The 22,856-nt window shown below is 38.3% G+C and overlaps 1 protein-coding gene across 2 annotated transcripts in view; it reads right to left on the bottom strand.

The window, feature by feature from the left end:
• The window catches only part of trim28.S (tripartite motif containing 28 S homeolog), a 29,361-nt gene extending 7,416 nt beyond the window's left edge, over positions 1–21,945 (bottom strand). Inside the window, exons 1-12 of one of the 2 annotated variants that reach the window (XM_018228015.2) lie at positions 21,524–21,945; positions 14,124–14,233; positions 11,999–12,131; positions 8,645–8,777; positions 8,410–8,526; positions 5,574–5,688; positions 4,978–5,124; positions 4,673–4,787; positions 4,094–4,302; positions 2,087–2,117; positions 349–391; positions 53–245 (exon numbers count right to left, since the gene is read on the bottom strand). In XM_018228015.2, coding sequence (XP_018083504.1) covers positions 53–245; positions 349–391; positions 2,087–2,117; positions 4,094–4,302; positions 4,673–4,787; positions 4,978–5,124; positions 5,574–5,688; positions 8,410–8,526; positions 8,645–8,777; positions 11,999–12,131; positions 14,124–14,233; positions 21,524–21,752 — 1,575 coding nt within the window. In that variant the 5' untranslated portion in view covers positions 21,753–21,945. The remainder of the gene's footprint in view (positions 1–52; positions 246–348; positions 392–2,086; positions 2,118–4,093; positions 4,303–4,672; positions 4,788–4,977; positions 5,125–5,573; positions 5,689–8,409; positions 8,527–8,644; positions 8,778–11,998; positions 12,132–14,123; positions 14,234–21,523) is intronic. The other variant, XM_018228016.2, reaches the window with a different exon arrangement.
• Positions 21,946–22,856: the final 911 nt, after the last annotated feature.

Below are 22,856 nucleotides of genomic sequence, written 5' to 3'. Positions count from 1 at the left end.
GCATTCTTATTTGTATTCATTTAAACACACATAATACTTTCACAATCTTTACCTTCACGACTGCTTCTCCCGGAAGATTACCTCTCTCGATTACAATTAGATTATAATCTTCGTTTGTGTTTCCGGGAAAAACTTTGAAGACTGGTGGCTGAGTGTCAGGATTAAGGTCCACATCCAAGCGCTCTAAGCTGACACGAGGAACTTTCTTTAAAAGTTCATTTACATCACCATCAGAGCTGCGTCCTCTGTAAACAAAAAAACGTTTTTTTAATTAAAATGGTGGTGGTAGGGGGGGTTCTTTAGGATGATCTACTTGAAATTACAGTAAAATTTGATTTCCAAGCATACCTTTTCTGGCCAGTTAGAATATCAAATCCAGAAGATTCTCCCTCTGAAACAAATAGGTAAAAATATAAAAATTGGAGGCAGAGAAAAACAAAATGTATTTTCAGTAGGGATGCACTGAATCCAGGATTCGGTTTGGGATTCGGCCTTTTTCAGCAGGATTTGGCCGAATCCTTCTTCACGGCCGAACCGAATCCTAATTTGCATATGCAAATTAGTGGCGGGGAGGGAAATCGTGTGACTTTTTGTGACAAAACAAGGAAGCAAAACGGTTTTCCCCTTCTCATCCCTAATTTGCATATGCAAATTAGGATTCAGCAGAATCTTTTGCGAAGGATTCGGGGGTTCAGCCGAATCCAAAATAGTGGATTCGGTGCATCCCTAATTTTCAGAGATATGACAAAGCTGTATAATAGATAAGTAGGCAAGTGTAAGCTTAAATACTGGAAACACACTACAGGTATGGGATTCGTTATCCGGAAACCCGTTATGCAGAAAGTTCCAAGTTACAGAAAGGCCGTCTCCCGTAGACTCCATTATAATCAAATAATCCAAATGTTTAAAATGATTTCCTTTTTCTCTGTAATAATAAAACAGTAGTTTGTTCTTGATCCAAATGAAGATATAATTAATCTTTATTAGAAGCAAAACCAGCCTATTGGGTTTATTTAATTTTTTACATGATTTTCTTGTAGACTTGTAGGTATGAAGATCCAAATTACAGAAAAATCAGTTATCCGGAAAGCACCAGGTCCCGAGCATTCTGGATATCAGGTCCCATACCTGTACAATTGTCCTGCCGAATTGTGCTTAATACATGGAATACCAACGCCAGCATTTTTGTATTCTCACTCTATACAAGCCTATATAGCAAACTTAAAGGAAAACTATACCCCCAAAATGAATATTTAAGCAACAGATAGTTTATATCATATTAAGTGGCATATTAAAGAATCTTATCAAACTGGAGTATATATTTAAGTAAATCTTGCCCTTTTACATCTCTTGCCTTGAACCACCATTTTGTGTTGGTCTGTGTGCTGCCTCAGAGATCACCTGACCAGAAATACTAGAACTCTAACAGTAACAGGAAGAAGTGTTGAAGCAAAAGACAGAACTCTGTCTACTAATTGGCTCATGTGACCTAACATGAATGATTTGTTTGGTAAGTTTGTGTGCACCGTAAACCATACAATCCCAGGGGGCAGCCATTTTTTTAAATGGCAATTTTCTATTTATGATTACACAATGGCACATACAACTCAAAAAGTATATTATTATGAAAATGATTTGTTTACATGAAACAGTGTTTTACATTTGAGCTATTTTTATGCAATATCATTTTAGAGAGACCTACATTGTTCAGGGGGGGGTATAGTTTTCCTTTAAGCGTTTTTTTCCCCATTGATAGAAAATAATACGTTTTTACGAAACTGCAGAACTATTGCAGAACATATGTAGGACTGAGGCCAGTCTTATGTACTCCTGAAAATAAAAACGGAACCAATTACACCTCATACATGTAAGGATTAAAAAAAACAACAACACGGAACTCTCAAAATCCGCCATTGGCCTAGTGAAACATTTTCAGAGCACCATTCTGCACATATACTATATATGACTGGAATATAAATTGCATGGGTACCATATCACAGATCAGGCTTGTACTTGACAGACTTACAATAACAATGTTATACATTACTTCTACGACCTTTTAACATTCTCCATTATATATACACACCTGCAGAAGAGCCATCATAGTCATCCATTGCCTGCAAGTGGGATAAAAAAAAAGTCAAATTAACAGACATTAAAAAGATGTAGTACATTCCAAAATGTAATAAATAATGAATGTATCAGTGCACTGAAAACACGAGATTACAAGGACAGTTCCTTCACAGTTAGCAGACAGTGAAATCTTGAAGGACACTTTAATGAAGTGATCCCCAACCAGTAGCTCGTGAGTAACATGTTGCTCACCAACCACTTGGATGTTGCTCCCAGTGGCCTTAAAGCAGGTGATTATTTTTCAGGCAAGTTTTAGTTGCATAAAAAACAGCTGTACTGCCAAACAGAACCTCCTGTAGGCTGCCAGTCCACATAGGGGCTACCTAATGGCTAATTACAGCCCTTATTTGGCACCTCCAGGAAACATTTTCATGCTTGTGTTGCTCCTCGACTTTTTATACATCTGAATGGGTGGAAAAGGTTGGGGACCTCTGCTTTAAAGTATCATCGTTTTGACTCATTTTTAGATTCTTATTAATATCAGCAATTACAAGGAGATAAATGAGGGTGCCATAAAGTGAAGTGATTACACAGAAATAACAAGAAAAATCTATACACCTTTATTTGGTAGGTTGACAAAAGGCAACAAAATTATAAGGCAAAGAGGTGATTACCCATCAATCTAAAGAGGTACTTGACTGTGCTATAGCTGCGTTTTTTTCGCACTATACACCTTACTGTAAACCAACAAGTAACCTTTTCACATAGAGGGCTTCATTTACAGAAAAGGAATAGCTATAGCTTCCGTAGCAATTGAATATCACAACATGTAAGGTATTAGCGCTCATGTCTGTTAGCTTACAAGTGTGACTCGCTCTGCTGCATTTCTTGCTACTCTGTAGGCAGCCATGGGGGAAATGAAGGCACTTCCTCTGTGCATCTTCGTTTCATGCTGAATGCACAAGAAACATATGGATTTGTGGCTGCCATAGGGTGGGCGGTAGATACAAGTCCATGGGCAGTTATGGTAAAGTAATAAACCATTAACCAAACCAAGCATAACGGCACGTCAACATTCTACACTATGCCATCTTTATAAACCACTAGTTTTTGCTTCTTCTGTGTATTTATATCAAAAATTAAGCATAAGATTGAAGGCACATGGGATGTTTGGGTTATGAGAAAATTGCTCAAATCCACCTCAAAGCTTCCTACTGACTAATGCAAACCTCTTAAGGCCAAGAACAGCAAGTAAGCTCTATGGGGAAGGGACCTCTTATCTCGTGGACAACTTGCTCTAGAAGGGATTCTATCATGATTTTTATAATGTTTTTATTTCTAAATTACACTGTTTAAACTGTAAATAATTCAATCTACAATATAAAATTCATTTCTGAATCAGCACGTGTATTTTTTTTTGTTGTAATATTGGTGTGTATGCAGCCATCTCGGGTCATTTTTGCCTGGTCATGTGCTTTCAGAAAGAGCCAGAACTCAATGTAACTGAATGTGTCCCAGTGGAACCTGGATTTTACTATCGAGTGCTGTTCTTAGCTCTACCAGGGAGCTGTTATCTTGTGTTAGAGGGCTGCTATCTGGTTACCTTCCCATTGTTCTGTTGATAGGCTGCTGGGTGGGGAAAGGGAGGGGGGTGATGTCACTCCACATTGCAGTACAGCAGTAAAAAGTGACTGAAGTTTATCAGAGCACAAGTCACATGACTGGGGGCAGCTGGGAATCTGACAATATGTCTAGCCCCATGTCAGATATCAAATATAAAAAATAAATTTGTTTGCTCTTTTGAGAAACAGATTTCAGTGCAGAATTCTGCTGGAGCAGCACTATTAACTGATGCATTTTGAAAGAAAAAAAATCTCCCATGACAGTATCCCTTTAATGGAATTGTACTTTGTATTTGCACTGGCAATTTCTAAAAATTCTGCTTTAGTTTGAACGTGATGTCTTTTTGTTTTGTTGAATTTTTTTTCTCTGTTAAACATCCCCATCTTTTAATCCAAACCTGCATGGGCTGGATGAAGTTGCCAGCTGTACCAGCTCTGGCTGGGGATGCTTGAATCTGGGAAGCACCAGGCCTTGGTCGATTCTGTACCATTGGATTAAAGTTAGTAAGAGGAGCCAGCACCTGAGATGATGCAGAATTAATAGACTGGGCTGCCAGTGATCCAGAAGATGACTGAAGAACACCTGATTTGTCGCATACGATTTTACCTGCAACATGTAAATAAGACTGAAGTTTTTAATATGAAGTAAAAATTGACTGAAAAAAAAAAGTTTGTTATATTATGCAGAATTATTGGGATTTAAACAGTTTAAACAATAAATAAACCCATAAGACTGTTTTGTCACCAATATGGACATGCTGGCTTAGTTGATAGCAAGCAAGATGAAGCCATGCTGATCATTGGGCCAGGTAATAACCAGCAACTGCGTTGGATAGTTTAAGACAGAAGCTGTTTGGTTCACCCAACAAAGCCATTTATTTATTGCTATGACTGCTTAACCCTAAAACAGAACAGCAACTTTGCCCCATGTCAGACAAGACAATGTATGAAAAAGGAAAAATGTTCCAATTTCTTACCAAAAATCTCTGCATGTTTTGTCCAGGTATCAGCGTCCCACTGGAACTTTAAATCGCCCAAAGGCTCAACTGGATCAACAATAACTTTTAGAGCACGATGCAACTGAAAATGTATCTGTGGATAAGATGAAAATGCAACAATTGAGGATAAAATAAATAAATAAATAAATAAAAACATGCGGATAGCTCAGCCAGGTTGTAATAGCTGCTGGCAACTGTATGGGGATATTCCAAGACATAAGCTTTTTGGATCACCCAATAATTTACAAATCGCTATGTCAAAGCTAAAAGCAAAGTAAAATTACCAGTTTCTTTGAAAGCAGCAATGCTGTGTTGTTGTCACTTTCCAGTGCCCACGTGGCAAACCTAAGGATGTGTTCTTGATGCTTTTGCAACTTGTTCATAGCCCAGTGCTGCTTTTCTAGTTTATCCTGATGTCCTTCTGTGAGTTTCTAAAGAATAAATATGTAAAGGCAAATAAAACAAAAAATGATCAAGTCCTGGTTTACAACACAGTATTAAAATAATTAGAGAAAAAACCCAATAACAAAGGGTCACTCTGCATGTATTAATTTACCGGTGGGGTCTATAACAAACCATTTTGACAAATATTATAACACAGGTAACTTCTCCAGTGTGATTATCAGGTCAGGCATATAAGTGTCAGCTTAACAATATTATTCACAATTGCATCATGTAAAAAAAAAAAGTTTGTTTACTCATGTATGGTAAAAGCATTCTGCAGAATAATTATAGTGTTATAACTTGCAGTATTGTGGCTAATCTATTGGCAATAAACTGCATCAGTAGCTTTCCTTTTTCTTTTAAGTGACAACAGAAACAAAATATTAAAAGTTTATATAAAAATAAACAGAAGAAATAAAGCAATATATTCACTCACCTGCATTTCATTTACTATAAGTTTTGCACTTTTATTAAGTTCTTTCATTATGTGCAAGATTGCCATCTTTACATCCACTTGCAGTCTCCTTTGTACATCATGCACCTGACGAATCCTACCAAAAATGAAAAAAAAATACAAAACAAAAAAACCAACTATTTATCTGTTCTTTTTTAACACTGATGTACGTTCGTCATTTTTCCAGGATTGCCCATTGTTTACACAAGAAACTGATGTAAAGACTTTTAAACGAGCAAAGTCTTTTAAGAAGCAAACGAATAATTAAAAAAAAAAAAGAAAAAAAAAAAAGAAAAAATGTTCAAGAATGACAACGAACAAAATAAAAGTAAAAAAAATAAAAATAAAACACCCCACTCAGACTTTTATTCCCAAATACTGCATTGCATTGTCTATAGCAGCAAAGGCCCATAGTATTTGGAAACTAGAATTTCATTTAAATAGACGTAATGGCCAGAATTTTCATGTGTTTTGTCCAAGAATGCCCAAGACAAAGTACCTGCATGCAGGAGAAGTGTGTTTGGGTGTACCAAAGTACATATCATATATCAAGCATATAAATGAACAGATTTACACTAGATTTCTCTATATGATTTTGTTATATATAAATTTATAACCACTTTTTTTAGCATACAAGTGGATTACCCACTAATTTAGGATTACAGTGAAACCCAAAAGGGAGCATTTCCCTGATTTTAATGTTTCCCCACATTTTACATCAAATTTTGTCCTGGTGTACCTAAAAATGGCTTTTTTTCTCTATGAAAGTTATTTGTGAAATAAAGAGGTTTAAAATACTAACCAGATGTATATTTTGCCATGGCTCTGTCTGTAAATAGTCAATTCCAATTAGTCGGCCCCTTATACAGTCCTATTATATACTTATTGCTTTAGGTTGTGTATGTGTGACAGAGAGTCTTGCACTTGCCCCCCATAGTGTAACATTAACACTGCAATGTTTAACCCTTGTTATTAACACAGTAAATATTGTATCTCAAAGTAAAACTAACTACTGTGCTTATATCCTTTCAGTATTTGAAGAAAAAGTTACTTTAATACATTTCCCCGATTTTTTTCCTGGTCCCCTGAAAACCGTAAAATGGGAGTTCTACTGTTTTAAGAAAGGTCATATAGTGATTATATTGTAATTGCGGTTCAAAAATGTACTTTCGGGGGATTTAGTGCACACAGTTATACTTTATTATTATTATCAACATGTATTTCTATAGCGCCAACATATTGTGTAGCCCTGTGTATACTATACTCTTCCAGTGCCCAATTATCCTCTGTACCTGTGCAGTACAAAAACTGGAAAACATACAGTCATTTGAAAACGTTTGGGAACCCCTCTCAGCCTGCATAATAATTTACTCCACTTTCAAAAAAAAAAAAAAAAAAAGTGTGGTATGTCTTTTATTTCACAGGAACATTTCATTTCATTTCACAGGAAAAACACCTGCTACCTACTGTCAAATTTGGTGGAGGTTCCATCATGCTGTGGGGCTGTGTTGCTAGTACAGGGACTGGGGCCCTTGTTAAAGTCGAGGGTCGGATGAATTCAACCCAATATCAACAAATTCTTCAGGATAATGTTAAAGTATCAGTCACAAAGTTGAAGTTAAAACACACAATTAATGAGCACTCACCGACACCTGCTTCACGGGTCCAGACTACACCTGTGCTGCCACGTACCCACAACTCCGGCCTTGGACGGACAATGCAAATATACAACAGTTTGTACGGAGCACACAATGTGTTGGATAAAATCTTCATTTATTGGGTATGATTAAAAACATAAATTCATCTCATATACGTGACTTGTATCCCACGCTTGACGCGTTTCGTGGTTTCTCGCCACTTGGTCAAAAGCATAAGGAGGAAGTGGCAAGACGCCACGAAACACGTCAAGCGTGGGATACAAGTCACATGTATATGAGATGACTTCATGCTTTTAATCATACCCAATAAATGAAGATTTTATCCAACACATTGTGTGCTCCATAAGAACTGTTGTATATTTGCACAAAGTTGAAGTTACACAGGGGTTGGATATTCCAAGACAATGACCCTAAACACACTTGGAAATCTACAAAGGCATTTATGCAAAGGGACAAGTACAATATTCTGGAATGGCCGTCACAGTCCCCCGATTTCAATATCATCGTAAATCTATGGGATGATTTGAAGCAGGTTGTCCATGCTCGGCAGCCATCAAATTTAACTGAACTGGAGATATTTTGTATGGACGAATGTCAAAAATACCACCATCCAGAATCCAGACACTCATCAAAGGCTATCAGCAAAGGCTTCGGTTTCTAAGCACCAATTTATGTTTTTGCTGTTGGGGCCTACTAATCCCCCTTAGTGCTGCAAACAACAAGTTATTAGGATTCCAATGTGGAAAAGGCTAAATCAAGTTCTGTAGATATAGGTACAGGTATGGGACACGTTATCCAGAATGCTCGGGACCTGGAGTTTTCCAGATAACGGATCTTTCCATAATTTGGATCTTCATACCTTAAGTCTACTAAAAAATCATGTAAACATTAAATAAACCCAAAAGGCTGGTTTTGCTTCCATAAGAACTAATTATATCTTAGTTTGGATCAAGTACAATGTTCTGTTTTATTACAGAGAAAAGAGAAATAATTTTTGAAATTTGGATTATTTGGATAAAACCGATGTGTATGGGAGACGGGCATTCCTTAATTCAGAGCTTTCTGGATAACGGGTTTCCGGATAACGGATCCCATACCTGTACAACAAAAATTAATATTTATTAAAAAAACCAAACATAGATAAGAGGCATGGCACTTACGAAGTTCGAACCTCTTTAGTCGATCTCTGTAAAGACGTATGCTTTTCCCCGAGCCGCTTGACCAAAGCAGAGAGAATCTTTCTTTGATTTTTAACAGCATCTTCTAAAAACTGGTACCTAAAAGGGCAGAGGATTGGACTGGTCACAATATATATTCTTATCCAGAGAACCAAAACTTAAATACTGAACTGCATGTGATTGCTGGATTACAAGCTTACATAAATAATGCACCTACTGGTGATCTTTGTGTCCCTGCAGTTGGCAGTCCCGGCAAGTTAAGGTATCACAGGTTTCACAATAAAGCATGAGAGGTTCATTTTTATGCACAGGACAGTAAACTGCTCGCCCGGTTTCTTTTTTGGAAGAACCTAGGATTTGAAAGGGGAAAAAAAAACAATTGTTGCAGGTTCAAAACTGGGAGGAAGGTGCAACAGTAATGGAAATCGAGTTGACAATGTCCCTTAAAGGAGACCTAGGATAAATTAAAAAAAAAAAACCTAATTTTGAAGGCAATTATGAGTAATATATGGTGTTTTGCTTTTAGATGGTGTTAAAAATGTATCTCTTTAAAAATAGCCCCTTTATTAGAGCTCCCTATGTTCACTGGTCCCTGTTTTAAATGAGGGATGAGCGTGTCCTAACAGTCCCTGCCAGAAGCACAGTAAAAGTGGGATAGCCAATCAGAGCCCTGCAGTCACACAAGCACAGACAGGCTTCAGTTCCCCATCAGGTCCTGTCTGGGAATTCAGGGAGCAGGAAGTGGAAGAAAAGGGAGGGATTATTAGGGTTTCTGCAGAAATATCCAATAAAATCAGCCTGAAAACTTTTTTTTAAGCACAGCTCTTCTATACCTAAAAGAGTATAATGCACTGGTATGTTCTTATTTTTTTTTTTTAAACAAAATGTCTCCTTTAACTATTCACTTTCAAAATTCTATACTAACACCTGTGAATAAGGTTATGTATTTTCATCGGGCGGCATTAAGAGCCTATAGATTTGGCAGGCCTATGCACTTCAGTGAACCTCATTCCAGGCAAGGCGTTAAAGGGGTAGCTCACTTTTAAATAAACTTTTTGTTTGATATTCGGAGACAGATTGCAAAGCAAAAACCAACTGAAAACTTGCTATGAATAGGACATTCAATAACATACTAAAAGTTAACCTAAAGGCAACCTCTCCTGAAAAATGTTTCTTTCACCGGAGGTACAGGCTAATAGAACCTACACTCCGAAAGGGGAAAACTGTTTTTTTTGCAGAAATGTCCTGTAGCCAGACATGAACATAATGAGAATATCATAATTATCTAATTATATAGCCCATATTAAAAAAGCAATGTATTCGGAAAGACTCGGGACTTTCAAACAGATGCAATTTGTTAGGTTGTACTGAAAGATTAACCCCCATATGCAATAAAAAGCACCAAGTTTGCCCAGGAGCAGTAACACATAGCAACCAATAGGATCTGTGGTTTTGAACAGGTGACCAGTAATTTCTACCTTCTGATTGGTTGCTTGGGTTACTGCTCCTGGGCAAACTTAGTGCCTTTATTACATAAACTCTATGAAGTTATTAATATTTAGTTTCAACCAATGCCCCTCAGCTTAATATTTATTTTGTTTGTTCATTACACGGGGCTGCTGTACCCTTCTCATAGTCTTGTCCAGTACTGCCCCTAAGCTTTAGGTCATGGATGTAGACAGTGAAGCACCAGGGGATACAAAACTTTAGTACAACTGGAGGAGAAACCCTTTAGGCAGAATTCAAACTTATAGTCCCATTGAACGGACACACAGATTTGTATAAACATACCCTTAGACTTCACTGTATTTACATATATACAAAAAATTACTGGATCTAGTCTTTCCCTCTCTCTCTCGCTCTTTGAAGCATGTTTATCAAAGTAAATCCAGAGTTTACCTCAATCCACTACAGTGAAATCCCACCAAATTCTATTCTCCTGTATTTTATTTTTGGGGACATTTATCAAAGGGTGAATTCTGGTACACACATGAACCAAGTATGTGACATATATGTGCACTAAACCCAGCGCCCTGGTTAATGCAGCATTCATGTACAATGAGGGAAACAAAGTGATTCTGTAATGATGTTTTTATTTCTAAATTACACCGCTTACACCACAAATAATTCACCCTACCATATAAAATGTAATTTCTGAACCAGCAAGTGTATTTTTTTTGTTGTAATATTGGTGTGTAGGCAGCCATCTCAGGTCATTTTGCCTGGTCATGTGCTTTCAGAAAGAGCCAGCACTTTAGGATGGAACTGCTTTCTGGCAGGATGTTGTTTTTCCTACTCAATGCAACTAAATGTGTCACAGTGGGACCTGGATTTTCCTATTGATTGCTGTTCTTAGATCTACCAGGGAGCTGTTATGTTAGGGAGCGGCTATCTGGTTACCTTCCCATTGTTCTCATGTTAGTCTGCTGGGGGGGGGGGTGATATCACTCCAACTTGCATTACAGCAGTAAAGAGTGACTGAAGTTTATTAGAGCACAAGTCAAAAGTTTCTCTTGAGAAATGGATTTTAGTGCAGAATTCTGCTGAAGCAGTACTATTAACTCATGCATTTTGAAATTTTTTTTTTTACCCATGACAGTTAAGTAGGGTTTGACAAGTGACTGCTCAAGGCATACCCGAGGGACAATAGGATCTCTAGTGTAAAGTGTCATACGGCTTCAGCAACCTATGTTAGAATCATTAAAATAAGTTCAAACAACAATAAGATGCCCAAATTGCAAACAGAGGTTATGATTTTGAGTTAACAGGGTTGTTCACCTTCCAACATTTTTCCAGTTCACTTGGTTTCAGACAGTTCACCAGAAATAAAGACTTTTCCAATTACTTTCTAATATAGAAGCGTAAAGTTTCATTTTTCACTTTCTAAAGCAGCTCTGGGAGGGGTCGCTGACCATCTAAACCAGGGATCCCCATCCTTTTGAACCCGTGAGCAACATTCAGAAGTAAAAGGGGTTGGGGAGCAACTCTAGCATGAAAAATCTTCTTGGGGGGCCAAATTGGCCATTTGTGATTGGCCATTTGGTAGCCCCTATGTGGATTGTCAACCTACATTGAAATTCTGTTTGGCAGTGCACCTGGTTTTTTATGAAACCAAAATTTGCCTCCAATGCAGGAATTCAAACAATCACCTGCTTTTAGGCCACAGGGAGCACAACATCCAAGGGGTTGGAGAGCAACATGTTGCTCAGGAGCTACTGGTTGGGGATCATTGGTAAAGTAAATTGATACATTTAGTGGATATATTTCTTATCTTTGTCCCTACTGAGCAGAATCCCCGAGTTTCATTACAGGTAACTGTAACAATTGATACAATAGTTGCTAATATTCCACAAATGCTGCCGAGAAATGTATCAACTAAATGTTGCAAATTTGTAACAGTTTATAGAGTCTGCACCTGAATTACTGAGCTGCCAGACTCAAACACAAGAGACAGGGACATATAACTTTAAACTTAGATTTTGGAAAAAACGGTAAATAATAAAAAATGGAAAGTAATTGAAAAAAGTCTATTTCTGGTACGTTGCAACGAATGCAGAAAAGTCAAAATTACTTTTAACTTTGATGGTATGATCCTTGGTGTATTTCACTCGCTGATGGGCCTCCACACAGGTCTCACATAGCCACTCTGTGCACTCCACGCAGTAACTATTTGCCACTGTATTGTCATCACAGCTGGTACAGGTCTGTGTTTTAAAGAGAATATCGTTGTACTTGTAAATAACTTAATGAAACAAAAGACATGCAAATAATCACCTGCAGTGTTAAAAGGACATCTAAGGTCTGTGTCTAGTCCTGCACCTTGAACTTACCGTAACTTCTACAGTCTCCACTCGGCTCCTTTAATCTTTTGGAAGACTCGCACACTGATCAATTCCAGCATAAACTTTAACAAAGATTCAGAAATCAAAAGGACATTTACAATTGACTTCGGTCTTAAAGGGGTGGTTCACCTTTAAGGTAACTTTTAGTATGTTATATGTATGTATAGGCCAATTCTAAGCAACTTGTCAATTGGTTTTCATCATGTAATTTTTATAGTTTTAGTTATTTGCCTTTTACTTCTGACTCTTTGCAGCTTTCAAATGGGCGTCGCTGACTCCCTTCTAAAAAACAAATGCTCTTTAAGGCTACAAATGTATTGTTATGGTTACTTTTTATTACTGATCCTTCTATTCAGGCCTCTCCTATTCATATTCCAGTCTCTTATTTAAATCAATGCATGGCTGCTAGGGTATTTTGGACCCTAGCTACCAGATTGATTAAGATGCTAACTGAAAAACCTTCAATAATAAAAAATGAAAACCAGTTGCAAATGGTCTCAGAATATCACTCTCTACATCATACTAAAAGTTATCTTAAAGGTGAACAACCCCTTTAATTCAGATCTATGATTTAACCTGAGCCTCGGTGGAGTCCGTGCAGGGGATCAAGGTTCTTCCAAGCAGAGTAACATGCAATTGCAAGAGTTCTGTAAAGCCATGGGAACAGAGTTAGGATAACTGAAAGTTTGGCAACCCTGCAGCAATATGCTGCAAAAGCTGTAGTTGTCCTTTAAATGCTCCAGGATACATATGATTGGTCTGTTTCTGGTTATCAGTGTAGCTTCAAACAGAACATTATTAGAACATAAATGATCATGCACCAGCCCTTCAAATATAGCTTTAAGGTGTTGTTGAACGTTTAATATGATGTAGATAGTAAAATTATCAAACCATTTGCGTTGGTTTTAATTTTTTATTGGTGTTTTTTTATGTACAGGTATGGGATCCATTATACATAAACCTGTTATCCAGAAAGCTCAGAATCACAGAGAGGCATCTCCCATAGACTCTTATCCACATTTCTAAAATTATTTGTTTTCGCTCTCTAATAATAAAACATTACTTGGCACATGATCCAAACTAAGATATAATTAATCAATGTTGGAAGCAGAACCAGTCTATTGGGTTTATTTAATATTTACATTATTTTCTGGTAGACTTGAGGTATGAAGATCCAAAATCCAGAAAACACCAGGTCCCAAACATTCTGGATAACAGGTCCCACACCTGTATTTGGTTTTTTATTCAGCAATTTCAGCAACCATGCACTGATTTCAACAAGAGACTGGAATATGAACTGATGGCTTATATAGAAAGATAAGTAATAAGTAGCAATAACAATGAATGTGTAGCTTTATAGAGCATGTTTTTTTTTTGTTTTTAAGTGGGGTCAGTGACTCAAATTTGAAAGTTGGAAAGAGAAAGCAACAAAGAAAAAATGAAGACCAATTGAAAATTTCATTAGAATTAGCCATTCCATAAAATACTAAACAGAACCATACCTTTAATGTTTCAACTAAGTTCTCTAACAATTGTATAAATGTCACTCTCGATAATACACAACTTAATACACAAAAGCCATGAATGTCCTGTAAATAATAACCTTATAAATGGTTCTTAGTGATGTCATTTGTTGTCACATGACTCACTAAAACTTGTGTATTATAATAAAGTAAAAAATATGAAAAGTGACCTTGGTGTTTTATGACTTGTATAAAAGCACTAGGCTTTTTAGTCATGGAACTGTGACTGAATATCTTATTATACAATAGGGGGTACTTTATTCACTATATAATACAGCTTACATTTAGTTTTAATTAAGATCAAAAGTATTGCATAAGGTCTAAAACTCACCTGAATGGTTTCAGTTACAGGTTCAGAGGAAGGTTCCACTTTCAGAAAGTAGTTCTCAACAATATCCTTCTGGAAGCACTGGTGTTTGCACACGGGGCAATTAATTACAGCTGTAAATACATCCAAAACAGTTTTAGAAACAGGAGAACACAAAACACCTTCTTCAACATAGCAAGAAGTTAATACAAATGCACTTGACTTCATCATACAGTAAGAATTATGAAGAACCATCACTTCATTAACCATCAGCTATAGAACTGCAATAATGTCCATTTGAAAGCTTTGATATAAAACGACAGTTCAATACACACAGATAACATAACATTTTCTATAATGTGTTGTGTATGTTGCCCACAGAGTGACTTAATTATCTGTAATACTTGGGGCTTTCCATAATGTGGCCCATCAAAAATATAAAAATATTTTGCTAGTGATTTTAATCACAAGGCACTGTCTTAAAGGACAAGGAAAAGCTAGGAAAGAGTTAGTCCATTAACAGGCATACTTATAGTGTTGCCATTAGTCCTTTCCATTGCGCTCTAAATGAAGCACTTTTTACACTCCCTTCTGTTACAACTTCCCATGGTTCATCACGCTTTCTGCAAGACTAAGGCTGTAAGTCATGTGCAGAACATTCCCTCAATAGGCAGCACATAATAGAGTGCAAATTGTACTTATTGAGGTGTGCGTACCCATTTAAAGTAGAGCCTTCATTCAGTGTGCACCAATCATAGCAGCCTACAAATGTTGCTATGGTAACCCACCAATTTACACCGGGCAAATACACACCGATTGGCAAGTTATTGGCACAGTCCTCTTGTGAGCCAATCGGTGTGTGTCTCAAAGCTAGGAGGTCCTCCATAGGCTAAAACAGCACTTCGGCAGCTTTTAGGTGGCAAATGGTCGAAGCTTTAAAGAGACAGTACTTCAAAAAAAAAATTCGACCTTTTTTTCACATTCGAATCGAAGTTGGAATATTCCCTAGTCAAATTACACAAAAAAATAGCTCGAAATTCAATGTTTTTCAATTCAAAACTTCCTCAACCTTTGATAAATCTGCCCCTAAATGTTATAAAACACTTATTATCTTGGTAGTTTAAAAAAAAGGGTGGCCTAAACTACTGCTCATGCCTTGTTACATTTTTACATTCTTTTCAGATTGTTTACATTCACAAACCCTTTTGCATATTAAGCTGCAGAAATACTGGTTTATTTTAATTCAGCATGGTCAGTGATAGGTTAGACACATTTGGCTGATATGAATTACCACCCTAGAACATATTTTCACCTGGTTTGTTAAAGTACTGTGGGCATATAGTTAAAATAGCCTTATTCTAAAATAAAAAGGCTAGGAAAGCTGTATTTTGTATACTAAACAAACTTGCTGCACCACAAGCCTAATCAAACAAATTATTTATGCTTTCAAAGTTGGCAGGGGTCACCATCTTGTAACTTTGTTAAAACATCTTTGCAAGACCAAGACTGTGCACATGCTCAGTGTGGTCTGGGCTGCAGCTTAGGGATCGTCATAAATTATTAAAACAGCACAAGTCAAATAATATCTGTCAGAAGCCAATACAACATGATTTATAATCAGAATATGCAGACTGCACTGGGTCCTAGGTTGTTATGTTATCTAATGTGGATTTTATAGTTTTTGTGTTGTTCAATACAAACTTTCTCCAATTCTGCAGAACCAGTGACTGCAGCAAAAAAAAACAAACCTCCAAATAGAATCCGAGTTTATCTGTTTAAATCTGGCTACATGATATTTGTCCATACAGCTGGCGTTGGAAACACTAAAGAGGATGTAAAGGCAAAAATAAAATACCATTTTTACTTTATTAACTGAAAAAGAAACCTATCCCCAATATACTTCAATTAAAAAAAATCTGTACAGTTTTTATAAGAAAATTCCCCCTTCATTTACTTGCTCTGACTGCTGCAGATATTAATCTCTACAAGGTCGCCAACACTTACAAAATAGACGCACGCAATGAGTGCTAACTGACACATCAACGGGAGACGCTGATATTAATAAAAATGCGGATTTATTAGAACACACAATGTGACATCAAATTGACAATGGGTGTGCAGAAACTTATTCAGGATGGAGTAAACGAAATCTCGCAATAGCAGCGACCGGCCAGGAGAAGCAAAGCGTTTGGGTGAGCTCCGCCATTACCACATCTTCATAGGTGCAGGTATTCTACCCGGTCGCCGGCTGCTCTACAGGGAAACAAACAAAGCTGCTCGAGTTCTGGGAAGTCCTTCCCCTCTGCTGTTTGAAAGTATGATTATTTCCCTGCAGAGCAGTTAGAGACTGTCTAAAGCTTCCTATCCGCAGCAGTCAGAGAAATTAAAAGAAGGGAGAATTTCACTGCATACAGTCAGGTTTCTTATAAAATCGGTAGACTTTTTTAATTAAAGTTTATTTGAGAAATTGGAGTTTCTTTTTCATTAAAGAAAGTAAAAATGTAATTACATTTTTTTGCCTTTACATTACCTTTCAAATTCCACCTTAAAACACAGGGTTCTTAGGTTCATACCCCAACTTTATAAGCCACCACTGCCTTGGGATTTGCAACAACTGCTTCAAATGTGGTTCAGCAACAATATTTAAGATGCTTTAAAACGAACAGCCAGATAACTAAATGTCATTCAAGGCCCTCAACATCAAACACCGTAGATGGATTTTCTGAAGCAGTTCAGGATATAAAAGCACCCCAGAAATGACCTGACGGCAATATATGCCATTGCAGCCAATCACTGTGAGCTTTCTTGCACATCAACAACACCGAAAGGCTGGGACTCAACGGCCAACTACCAAATATGGTGCCAAAGTATCTTGAGGAACTAAGCAGAAGCTGCAGATTTTGTATTAGGGCCACCATAGTGCAAAGGTACCCAATCTTTTCCGATACAGGAACTTATATGGGGTACTTGAAAAAACTGCACAACATCAAACAGGATGATAGTCTGATGGAGAGATTTGTAGCCATAGCTCCTCATAGGACCCAGTGTACATTTTAAGAAACCCCGTCCATAGTCCAGCACAGGTGCCCAGAATTTTAACAATTGCCAGATTTTGATCTTCTTTAGATCAATCTACTTTAGATTCCCCTGCTGTAAAGCATTCAGTTTTGCATCCCTGTACCTTTATAAATAAAGCTAGCAAATATTACACACATAAAAATCTGCCAAAACACAATATTGGCAGACACATAAACCCGCAAGCCACAGAACCTAAGAGAGGTTCAACTGGTACCATTAACACCGCTGTTCCATGACAACACAGCAACTCAGACTGCACAACACGTAGTCTTGTAGTGAATGGCATAAATGTAATTTTTTGCACATATGGTTCTGCCACTTGAAACAACCCAGCAAAAAAAAAACAGCTTTGCATGCTTCTTCACAGGCCTGGTAAGAAAAGTCACAATCACAGATCGTAATCGCTTGCCTGATAGCTGGGCCGGTGCTCCAGGTAGCAGAAAACTAAATCGGCCCAGGGTATTTGTGTAGCTCATTTGATGAAATCTTTTTCCTCTTCTGCTTTCTTTACTCTGGACACGGCCTTACGCTGGAGAGCTCTTTGGTGCTCCTCTAGAAATACCCCATGTCAATGCTGCTTTCTTATAACAAGTGCACCTGCCCGGGTTATCAGGTAAGTGATTACAATACAGGTATTGGATCCATAATCCAGAAAACTCTGAATCACAGAATGCCATCTCCCATAGACTCCATTATCTTGAAATAATCCACATTTTGTAAAATGATTTCCTTTTTAACTGTAATAATTGAACCGTACCTTGTACTTGACCTAAACTATAATTAACCCTTATTGGAGACAAAACCGGCCTATTGGGTTTATTTAATGTTTACATGATTTTCTAGTAAAATTATGGAAAGATCCATTATCCGGAAAAACCCAGGCTCCGTGCTTTCTGGATAACAGGTCCCATACCTGTATTACACTTGTAAAGTGCAAGGCCTCCCTGACAGTCACACGCACAACCTAAAGCAATAAGGGATTTGTGTATGACTATATGAGGTGTAGACTAATTGGACTAGTAACAGACATCTTCATTTCTCCAATAATAACATTCATAGGCCAAATTGCCATTTTTGGCAACATCAGAACAAACTTTTGGTGAAAAAATCCAAGAAAACATAATGCAGTATCTGGAGAAAAGCATTATAAATTGGTGGGACCACAAAAAAATGTAAAATGTGGAAAAACTTAAGAACAGGGATATAAAATCGAGGTTTCACTGGATATATAAATAACGAAGACCACTGAATATTTGTAATGAAACTTACTATGAAAAAGCATTTTTTGTTTTAGGAAAACTTGGAGTGCAACATCTTTCTAAAGTGCAGGAAGAAGTCATTGGCAGTTTCTGACACTTCCTATAAGCAACTTAAAAGTAAAATATAAAGCTGTCAGAATTGCCACACTTTCTAGAACGGACTTCTTTCAACCATTACCATTCCATCATCACACATTTACAATGGTTTCCATGTTATTGGTTAATGAGAAGTGGTTCTGACTGACAACACAGCAGTCTGCAGCTGATGAACTGTCCTGAAACAGAAATTACTTCTGCCACAATGTTTCGAGTCAGAACTAGAATAGAATATGATAAATAACTGCCCCGCCCACTCAATTACATTTGCAAATAACCACTTCCAATATCAAATGAATCTATCTTGGACAGTGGTTTAAAATTACGTTGTTTTTTTTTTTTTTAAATAATGCAAGCACGCACGATTGGGCTATAGATACCCTTTAAAAGGGGCTATTCACCTTTAAATTTACTTTTAGTATAATGTACAGAGTGAGACAATTTGCAATTGGTTTTCTTTTTTTATTATTTATGTTTAAGTTATTTAGCTCCTTATTCTGCAGCTCTCCAGTTTTAGCAATATGAAATATGAATAGGTGAGAGCCTGCATAGAAAGATGAGCAATAAAGAGTAGCAATGCCAATACATTTGTAGCCTTACAGAGTTTTTTTTAGATGGGGTCAGTGACCCCTTTTGGAAAGCTGGAAAGAGTCAGAAGGTGGCAAATAGTTCAAAATGAAGGCCATTTTAAAAGCTGTTTAGAATTAGCCATTGTAGAACATTCTGTTTTATAAGTGCCCCACCCCTGTAAAGGGGTTCTTCAACTTCCAAAAACTTTTTTCAGTTCAGTTGTTTAAAGACTTTTTTTCCATTATTTATTTTTTACTGTTTTTCCAAAATCTGTTTGACGTTGAATGGGCCCTGTCTCTGGTGTTTGAGTCTGGCAGCTCAGTAATTCAGATCCTAAACTGTTACAATTTTGCAACATTTAATGGATACATTACTAGAACCTCTGGAGTATTAGCAACTATTGTCTCAATTCCAGCTGCCTGCAATGAAACTCAGATTCTTCTCAGCAGGGACAAAGATAAGAAATATATCAACTAAATGTATCAATTTAGAACAGTTTACAGGGTCGGCAACCCCCTTCCAGAGCTGATTAAGGGTCTGGCCACACAAGCAGATTCGGGGAGATTAGTCGGCCCAGCATCAAATCTCCTCTTCTTCGGGGCAACAATCTCCCCGAACTGCCTTCTTCCTATCCACCGCCAGCTAAGATGAAAATCGCCTGGGGGAAGGCACACGCGGCGATTCGTTTTCCGAAGTCGTCCAAAGTTTCCTGGTGAGGCAACTTGGGAAAACAAAGCACCACGTGTGCCTTACCCCAGGCGAGTTTGATTTTAGCCGGCGGAGAGCTGGGGGAAGGCAGTTCGGGGAGATTGTCGCCCACGAAGAAGATTTGTCGATGGGGTGACTTATCTCCCTGAATCTGCTGGTGCGACCAGACCCTTAGAAGGTGAAAAATACACTTTACAATTTTATTAAATTAATAATTAATATTAGAAAAACTGACACAAAAAATAGAAAGTAATTGGAAAAAGTATATATCTATCGGATAGATTCTGGTGATCTATCAGAAAACAACTAGTTGTTTGAAGGTGAACAACCCCTTCTGGCTCACTGATGTGAGTGAGGGAGACATGAGTAAATTGTGCAAGGGGAAACAAATCCCAGATGATAACCTCTAGAAAATGTCTAGTTAGTAAAGCTTTAAAGGAGAACTAACCCCTAAAAATGTATATGGTAAAAAATGCAATGTTTTATATACTGAACTTATTGCACCAGCCTTAAATTTCAGCTTGTCAATAGCAGCAATGATCCAGGACTTCAAACTTGTCACAGGGGGTCACCATCTTGGAAAGTGTCTGCGACACTCACATGCTCAGTGGGCTCTGAGCAGCGGTTGAGAATCTGATCTTAGGGATTGCTGCAAATTATCAAGCAAATAATAAAGTTGGCATGTAAAATAAGATGATGCTACAAGTAGGGATGCACCGAATCCACTATTTTGGATTCGGCCAAACACCCGAATCCTTTGCGAAAGATTTGGCTGAATACCGATCAGAATCCTAATTTGTATATGCACATTAGGGGGTGGGAAGGGGAAAACATTTTTTACCCTGTTTTGTGACAAAAAGTCATGTGATTTCCCGTCCCACCCCTAATTTGCATATGCAAATTAGGATGATTCAGCCGGGCAGGAGGATTTGGCCAAATCAGAATCCTGCTGAAAAAGGCTGAATCCCGAACCGAATCCTGGATTCAGTGCATCCATAGCAACAAGGCTGATTATTGAATTCTAATGCTAATTTCACTGGTTTCTGTGCTGCCATGTAGTAATTATCTGTATTAATTACTAATCAGCCTTATATTGTGACATTTCTATTCTTTGTGTAATGTATATTGTGAGCCTAAGCTCAGTAAGTGACAGCAGCACAGAGCATGTGCATTGAATCAGCAGAAAAGAAGATGGGGAGCTACTGGGGCATCTTTGGAGACACAGATCTTTACTGCTAAAGGCAGAGAGACACATCCTGCCATCCTGCAGGCGATTTACATTCTAGCCAGCGGGAAGGCAGTTCGGGGAGATTAGTCGCCCTGAAAAGGAGACTTGACGTTGGCCAAATAATGTCCGTGAATCTGACCGTGTATCTCTGCCCTAAAGGGCTGTGGTTGCCTTGGGCTGGTACAGAAGCCCCAAACATAACATAGAACAGTTCTACCTCTTTATTTAGGCATTAGCTCTCGTTTAATGAGTGGGGGCTGAGTGAGAACAGTGTATCTTTGGCTGCCAAGTCTCACATTGTCATCAGCAGAGCCTGCACTGCTCCTGCCATTTCCCTGGGCAGCTCTTTGTTCTGTTATTGAGCCTCGTGAGTAGGAAACAGAGGTTGGAACCCCGGTCTCCTTCCCACACGGACACTGTATGGAGCGGAGTGGGCGGAAACATAATCCCTTGCCAATGACTCCCGCCTCTGTGTCTCATCATACCTGAAGCCATGTCTCCACTGTTGGTGGGCAGCTCAGGAGCAGGGGTCTCCGGCGGGAGGCAGGCCCGGCACACAGAGTGCAAGCACGGTAACAATTGCGGTTCCGTGTCCGCCCGCAGTTGGTTTTTGCACACACCGCAGTTCTCCAGTAACTCCTGCCCGTCGGGCTCCCCGCTGCCATTGTCGGTGCTTAGGACACTCCGCTTGTCACGCGCTGCAGCCATGGACATGTTGGTGATCTCTCTTGTTTTTTTATTTCCTTACTAAAAAGCGTGCGCACGAGAAGACTTTCCCGCCTCTGCCGAGAGACTCTATTGTTCTTCTCGCGCCCGCGGCCTGCCTGCCTGCTAAAGCCACAGCACCGAAATCTCGCGCAAATGGCGGAGGGATACGCACGCACAGACGTCCCACGTTCTCAAACAGCGAATCTCAGCGGAGCAATAAAAAAGTGCATGCTCACCAAGGCTTTGATGTCATGAATAGGGCGGAGCATGGGTTTAGATTAGTGTAAAGATTTTTGGTGGGAGAGTAAAGTAGATTTAAAGTAGAGCAGAAACTGCACTCCAGGGCTTCTTCTCTTTTATGGGTTCAGACAGCTGAGGTGGCATAAGACTTCAGTGTCATGTTGTACATCCCCCTGCTCTATTTTTACTTGCAGTCTAAATTGTTTTTTATCATATATATTTATTATTATTAACATGTATTTATATAGCGCCAACATATTGCGTAGCACTGTAAAGTAAATGTGATTATACAACTAAATCACATGAATTAAATATATAAAACATGTCAACTTTGGTCATATCAGGTCCATGATCCTTCATTTGTACACTGGTTTAACACACATATATTTTATTTAAGGTTTTAGCTAAGGTTTTTGAGGCGCGCTGCCTCACTAGTGTTGCCACCTTTTCTGGAAAAAAAATACCGGCCTTCCTATATATTTATCTTTTTTCCCTATTAATAACATTGGGATCAACCATCATTTTTACCAGCCAGGCTGGTAGGGTGGCAACCCTATGCCTCACAGAAAATTGTCACAGGCCATGGCTAGTTTTTCCTATGTATTATTGGCCCACAGAGCGGTTGGTTGCTGCTGTCACACTTTTTCAGTTGACTTCCCAATTGAAGGTCCACACTTTGGGCAGGCTCCCCCCCCCTTAGCTCATGAGATCTAGGAAAATATAATATTGGTGGTCATTCAGCCATAGCGCCAGGAATATCTAGGATAGTAATGACATATTTACCCTACATCTCACCCTAATCGATGAACTTCAAGCTGGGATTTTAGGTTTATCTGATACTGATACAGGGTTGACTCTAGGCCTGTGTCT

Source organism: Xenopus laevis, chromosome 7S (assembly GCF_017654675.1).
Source record: "Xenopus laevis strain J_2021 chromosome 7S, Xenopus_laevis_v10.1, whole genome shotgun sequence".
Taxonomy (NCBI): domain Eukaryota; kingdom Metazoa; phylum Chordata; class Amphibia; order Anura; family Pipidae; genus Xenopus; species Xenopus laevis.
This window is presented reverse-complemented; position numbering and strand designations above follow the sequence as displayed.